The sequence below is a fragment of the Cynoglossus semilaevis genome, chromosome 5 (assembly GCF_000523025.1).
Source record: "Cynoglossus semilaevis isolate Cse_v1.0 chromosome 5, Cse_v1.0, whole genome shotgun sequence".
NCBI classification, from domain to species: Eukaryota; Metazoa; Chordata; class Actinopteri; order Pleuronectiformes; family Cynoglossidae; genus Cynoglossus; species Cynoglossus semilaevis.
The window spans coordinates 15,415,380-15,422,328 of record NC_024311.1 but is presented as its reverse complement, the minus strand read 5'-3'; the positions used below and the strand labels follow the sequence as shown (position 1 = coordinate 15,422,328).

Genomic DNA, 6,949 nt, shown 5'->3' with positions numbered 1-6,949 from the left:
TTTTTTTAGAAGCTGAGAGATGGCAAGCTGCTGTGTCTGCAGAAGAGAGGAGTGTACAACCTTGCAAAAAAAGGGATACAGATACACTTTCCCAGAAGGTTAAAAGTTCTATTTTTACACCTGCAGGCCCAGAACAGAAGGCTATAAAAAGTGCACTGCGACAGGTCTGGTTGTGAATGAGAGGAGTGTTTATATTTGTGAACATTTCAAAAATTAATTTAGATAAAATGCAGAACAGGTTTCAGAACACTCCCTGCTAAAGAGGTCAGGTATTTCATATTGGTTTCCTATAATCTTCTATCTTCTATCTGTAGAATGTGAAGGTTCACCTTGTTTTCCAGGTCATTGTCTCTTTGTAAAAGCTGCTGTTCAAGTTCCTCAACTTTCTTCTTTAACAAAACAATCTTGCCGCGACTAGCTTGGTCTCCTCCTCCGTCTGATGATCCCTGGAAGAAAACAAAAACACAATGTTGTTTTTTTTCCTCTTTTTTGCCATGAAGGGGAAATATGTGTTGGAATTATATAGTTATTTTTATCCACAATATTGTTTCTTTGTCTTTTATTATTTATAGCTAGATACACAAGTCGTAACAGCTTTGATGCAAATTGATGAATGAATTATCTTACACTCCTTAACATACTGTCACGTGGGACGTGTGTTCCTACCTTTTTGCCGTGCGTTGGTGTGCCCTTGCCCCCCTGTTGTTTCTTCAGCTCTTCCAACTGAGTTGTGAGAGATGTGACCTTGGCTTTGTTCTGGAGACGCAGCTTTGTCAGCTTGGCCTCACATTCCTCCTTCTCTCCCTGGAAACACACAATTATGTTACCGGACTCCTTCAAAGGAAACTGTTGTCAAATTAGCTAATTTTGATCATGCCACATATAAATCTTTTTTATCACTGTTTCTGCCATTATAAAGTAATAAATAAACAAATGTGTTCTTTTTTGATTTTTTCAAATTTTTTTTATTCATCTTTCAGAATTTTTATGTCTGACCCAAATAGAAAATAGCAGTAAATATATTGCCATGATCTCATATTGATGCAGCTGAAAAAAAAAACCTGTTCTACACCTGAGGCGTGGTCACTATTGTGTTATAGTAAAGAACAAATCTAACATTCCTATCTTTACTACAGGATATGTTAACTCAGCAGTTTAATATTTAACTATATAAGTGATTTTACCCAGTGGAATCTGCCTTTAAATTGTGTGTCCAGTCTGACTGTATTTGTCACTATTTCCTTTTTGCTGCTTTAAATACTTTCAGGAAAACGTCATTCAAATATTCCATGTCAGTGTTTTTAACTAAAGGTACAAAAAAAACCCAACTACTTCCTTTTGACCACTTTAAGGGAAAATCTTTAGCTGTCAGAACTCTGACCAAAGCAATATCTTGCTGAAGAAAATACGTCTGAATAAGAGAATCACAATCAGAATTCTTATATCGTTATGGTAACAAAAGAGCATGGCACAACAAAACAAATCGAAATGCATGCGATATTAAACAGTGACTAAACCCTGACTTACAGAGCATCACCTCTGCTCACCTTCAGCTGTTCATCCTTGATGCGAAGTGTTGCATCCTTCTCCCGAATCAATTCCTTCAGCTGAGTGACGAGCTGCTCCGTCTGGCTCAGCCGCTCTGCCATCTCCTCCACAGCAAGCTCTCCACTGCCAGCACTGTTGTGGGGAGACCCTGGGCCCTGAGGTCAGACAATTCAAACGTCGTCACGGTGTTTTGACATCTTTACGACTCCGTAACACTGAACAACAAACAATGACTGCTGAGGTCGGACAGAGACTCAGAGCAGCGAGAGCACGGAAAAAAAGCTGGCGAGACTCAGAGCAGCGAGAGCACGGAAAAGAAAGATGAGGTGAATGAGGAAAAAAAGCTGGCAGGCTGAGTCATCATGTAAGTGAAACTGATGCATTTCTACAGGAGAAGAAGAAAGTAAAAGGTGGTTCAGACACCAGATGATGATACCATCACTTCAGTGAGGCCGCATTCAACTGACATGACCTGACATGAGGGAAGATTCCGGAGCCATTACCCTTGCAAGCTGATTCTACTTCACTACCACACATTAATAATAGAGCATACATAAGAACTGGTTCGACCAAAGCTGCTGTGAAGACCAAGCTGCTGTCAGGAGGAACAATTCAAATGCCCTGCTGGATTCAGGATTGCTTTGTATTCATGCTAATGGTTTAGATGATCCTCAGCAGGTATTTCTTCTTCTAAAGAAGAAAAGGAAAAAGAGGGGACAATTGGAAGCTGTGTTCTCCTACAGGATATGTAAGCCGTGGTCATCGGAGCTAAAGCCCCTTACTCAGGAGTCAGCAGTTAAATTCCTGTTCATCCAAACGTGAAATGCAGCTCTGAAAGCAGTCTCTGTTTCAAGTCTGGGCAAAAATAAAACAGCAGCAATGCAAGCCACAACTAAAATCCACTAGAAGGCTAGATTTAAAAATCACACTAAAGTTGGAGTAAAAGTTTAGGTAATGTTGTAAGGAAGGAAAAGGAAGTTTAATATATTGTTTAATAGAATAGATGAATAGTAGACAATGACTGTGTTGTCTGCTGTTAACTCACCCCTGAGCCAGGATCTCCATCTTCACTGGAAAACCACTTCAACATGTTTTTCCCTTTAGGCATCATAAACAAAACAACAGAAAAAAAAGTATTGTTCAAAAGCAGCAAGACTTTTATAAAGATGTTCACCACATTTATTTCAGTAATGCCACAAATAGATGACACTGCAGAATCTCAAGCCAAAAAGCTTCACATCACGTAGCTTCAATACAACTCTGGCAACATTATCACCAAAAGAGCAAGAAAATGTTCACAGACTAAATACGGTTTTTATACAATGATCTGTACATATGACATTGTACCAGTGTATACATGAGCAACAAACACAAACGGTTGAAGTCGGTCTTGGTCGTGCAGAAACACAAGATACATGAGCAACAAACACAAACGGTTGATGTCGGTCCATTACTAACTGGGTTACTAACTGCTTCCTGGTCGAGAGGAGGTTTAGACAACGATTAAGCCTCTAGCTGATGAATACAGATTTATCAGGTTTTTAAGGGGCAGATAACCAAACATCGCAGCCCCTGTCTGCATTGTGCTTTTATCCAATAGAGTAACTCTAATCAGATAAAGCAATCATATAGACGTCGACCACTGCAGAAGGCAGTCTGTCACAAGACCAGACTTGTCAACAGGACACACACATTCTGTCCTGTTAAGGTGGCAAGAAAACCCAAGCTCACACACCCTGGTCCTGGTGTAGTTATCACACTACAGTAGGGACACGTAAACTAAAAGGTGTGGTTCAGGTTACCTGCTGCAGCCAGTGAGAACCAACACGGGTGTTAAGCCCAGGCCAGGATCTTGAGGCCTGTTGTAACTGTGCTTACAGTGACAGATGCACCGTCAGCCATGTTCTGTCACAAAACACAACTCTAAAGAGAAAGTCGAGCCAATCTAGTTAGCCAAACCATACGGTAACAGTACGTAACTGTTACATGTCACGTCAGGACATGTAACAGTTTCTTTGAATTGCATGACTAGCGGCAATATGAAGTCTCTAAAAACCGTGCTATGGCCTGAAACTATGAATGAACCACCCTTAAAATATGCACCAGAGGCTGACACTGCAACTATACAAACAAACCACATTATTAGATATTTTAATCTTTTTTTTCATTTTGGTTATAACCTAATTTTTTGTTGCATAAAAAGGGACAACTTAAAAAAATCACCAATACAGCTCAACATCCGAAATAACACCTTATCTTGACACGTTAGCTTCTGCCCTAGCTTCGTGCGGCTAACTTGCAATAACAAATGTTGATACTCACTCACCGTCCTGCTAAATTACGAATTCAATCAAATCGTAACATTAATGTCGCAAAAATAAGCATACGCTTCCCTAATAAAATAGAATAAAAAGAATAATACGACACTTTAGCTCGTTTATCTACCATCGCTAACAGCTACGTAGCTACATGCTAACGCTACTTAAATGCACCTCTTAATAAATGTCCTTTTCTTGCCAACTCAAAAAGTACTTCTGGAAAAAAACATTTACCTGATTCACAGGCCCATGAAGAATTATTAATCTTTTTAACGCGATCACTTTAAATCGACGCCAAAGTCCCGTGTATTTTCATTTTTATTCCATTGAGTCACGGAATTCCAGACAGGACAACAGATGTGCGTCCGTCACGTTTGTCAACAGACAAGTGGCCAAGACGTGCGCAGGCGCAGAACTGTCACAAAAAATATAAAATATACACACAAACAAACATACAGCATGTATTTATGTACGTTTATATAAATTGGTATTATTATTATTATTATTATTATTATTATTATTATTATTATTAATCCTAATTAGGGTTTGGTAAATTGTAAAAGAAATTTAAAGGTAAATTAACCAATAGGGTAGTTTGGGATTAGTTGAGGTTACAATTAGGGTTAAGATAAAATTCTGGTTAAACTGTACAAATTATTTAAGTTCTGAGAAATCGCTTGTGTTTATGTGATTACCTGATATTACTGTACTGATGCGGTTCTATGCATTATGTCCATGTTGAGGCTCACAAAAAAAAAATCAATGTGTGTGTACTATGTGTTTTGTAGGCATAATAACCGTAGGTCTCTGGTGTCACTATGAGGGTGACGATTACCACGTCCACTAAAGAGTCTTAAGGGCTAAGAATAGTTAGCCCGAGCTAAATCCATCTGCTGAAACCCCCGTGTGTTATTAGCTAAATGCCACTGCTAAATTATTGAGCTTGTGAGTTTTTTTTGTCACTGGGAGATATTGGCACATCAAAATGTTTCACACAATGTTTTTATTGTTGATCAACAGAACTCCCACCTTCTACCAAAGATATTTGCTTTCATTGAAAAAATGGCTGTAAAAAGTCATTTTTATTTCTTGCAAAAAAATGAGTTTTAAACTTAGACAGAACAATAAGCCGTTCCTCTTAAAATAGTGGTCCCCAACCACCCCACCCCAGACGGGTACTGGTCTTTGTACAAATGGTTTATGGTGGCCAGACTCTGACCAGTGATGGAATGATCCCAAATCTTTTGTCAAATAAAAAAAATGTGTGTAAACATGATTAAATCGCCATTAAAGGCATATGGTCATTGTCATGGGATCACAAAGTCAGTTCTGCTAAATCAGGGTTTTTTCAGCTGCTCCACGAACCAGTCGGAGGGCCCAAAGTCCAATTTGAGCTGATCCATCAACCAGGGGTCCTTTTCAGCCCCCTCCAAAAATTCCTCTAGAGAAATCCGACCTGAAAAAACATTAAAAAATGATTAAAAAATGACAAAAAGTGATTACTAAAAATGCTGGTGGTCTGTCCTGGGTGTCAGGTTAATTTGTCAGGTACTATATCTATAACACATTTTACATCAATTTCCAAAGAAATTTTGACTGTGTTTATTTTTTTTTAGATGACATTAATCATCCAGTTCTAACTATTCCCTTGTAATATTTATTGCAGCATTGAAGATGAGTCAGAAATCTTAAATTAAATAAAGCTGTGCTGATGTGTAACCAAAGCTGAAAGACTTACTGTCATGATTCTTGTCCACTAACTCAAATATTCTGTCACAGATATCTTCAGTGTTCACGGTGTGGGCTGCATCGTTGTGTTTCTTAAGCTTGTAAATGATCTGAAAAAATAAAAACAAAGAGAGTATGGTTTGAATCACATCCATCCATCCATTTATCACCTATAAAACTGATATCAGATCAGCTGTTATATAACTTTCATTTATATAATTGTATATAATATAACAATTGACTAAAAAGATAAATATTTAAATTAGAAAACAGAATAACGGAGGTTTAGTACTTGGAGGTAAAATGGCCACTCACTTTAATGATGTGTTGAACTTCTTGACGGTCCAAACATCCATTTCCATCTCTGTCATAGACTTTAAAAGACCATTTGAGTTTGTCCTCAAGTTTCCCACGGAGGATGAGGTGTACTGCTGCCACAAACTCCAGGAAGTCAATTACACCATCCTGAGGGAACACGGGATATTTAGTTACACTTCACATGTCTTAACACGACACTTAAATTGACGACAGCATTACAATACCTTATTGGAGTCAAAGGAATGAAACACAATCTCCATGAATGCCACCTCTTCCTCTGTCGAGCGGCTGTTGATGCCGAAGATCTTCTTGAACTCGTGTAAGTGCAGATTCCCACTGGGACAGTCGGTTGTAAACCTGCGGTAGAGTTCCTGGATGTTCTGAAGGGTCACCTCCGTGTCCATGGCAGCCTGCGCTTGACCCATAGCGTTGCTCAAGGAAGAAGAAACACTCTGCTGAAGTCCGCTCTGTGTCACATTTAAATAAATACTATTGTTTTTTCAGTCATTGAGATGAGAATAAATTTTCCTCCCAATACATAAATAAGTCAAAAATGAGTCCAACAAATCCGAGTAACTTTGCTCCAAAGGTAAAACCGAGCGCCTATGAACCACACTCGCAGAGAGAAACAACACTTTCACAGGCTTCTTCGTTATGAAGATGGGATTGCTCCAATCCAGATTAAGACCACGACCAGGCTTTAAAGACGGGGTTTAGAGGCGAGGACGACGTCACGGTGGCGTTGGGTAAAACTGTTGATCCCTTCTAGGCTGTTTGTACAAGGGTCACCTGCCGTCACCTCTCTGGTCTAACAATATACATGAAAAATACAACTACAAAGCTATAATGAGTGCCCCCCCCCGCCCCCCCACCCAGCAGACACCTCCTACCAATAGGAGTTATAGTTAAAACCTACTTATGTTGAATTGCTAAGATCAAAAACTAAAAAAGGTAAAAAAAAAAAAAGAAAAAAGAATCAACAAACAACTATGACAACTATTGTAGGCTTTAAATATTTTTTTAAAAGATTTTTTATA

The 6,949-nt window shown here is 38.8% G+C and overlaps 2 protein-coding genes across 9 annotated transcripts in view; both read right to left on the bottom strand.

Moving 5' to 3' along the window:
• LOC103379261 (golgin subfamily B member 1-like) overlaps positions 1-4,262 on the bottom strand; it is a 27,191-nt gene extending 22,929 nt beyond the window's left edge. For all 8 annotated transcript variants that reach the window (XM_025055762.1, XM_025055761.1, XM_025055765.1 and 5 more), the window contains exons 1-5: positions 4,101-4,262; positions 2,594-2,646; positions 1,548-1,703; positions 667-804; positions 330-446 (exon numbers count right to left, since the gene is read on the bottom strand). In XM_025055762.1, the coding sequence (XP_024911530.1) occupies positions 330-446; positions 667-804; positions 1,548-1,703; positions 2,594-2,638 (456 nt within the window). In that variant the 5' untranslated portion in view covers positions 2,639-2,646; positions 4,101-4,262. The remainder of the gene's footprint in view (positions 1-329; positions 447-666; positions 805-1,547; positions 1,704-2,593; positions 2,647-4,100) is intronic.
• An 828-nt stretch (positions 4,263-5,090) lies between these two features.
• On the bottom strand, positions 5,091-6,685 carry LOC103379267 (guanylyl cyclase-activating protein 2-like). The gene is made up of 4 exons (XM_008310755.2): positions 6,137-6,685; positions 5,910-6,059; positions 5,605-5,704; positions 5,091-5,322 (listed from the first exon to the last, which is right to left on the bottom strand). Exons 1-4 carry the CDS (start codon positions 6,335-6,337, stop codon positions 5,204-5,206), a joined length of 570 nt encoding a protein of 189 aa, XP_008308977.1. The 5' UTR covers positions 6,338-6,685; the 3' UTR covers positions 5,091-5,203.
• Positions 6,686-6,949: the final 264 nt, after the last annotated feature.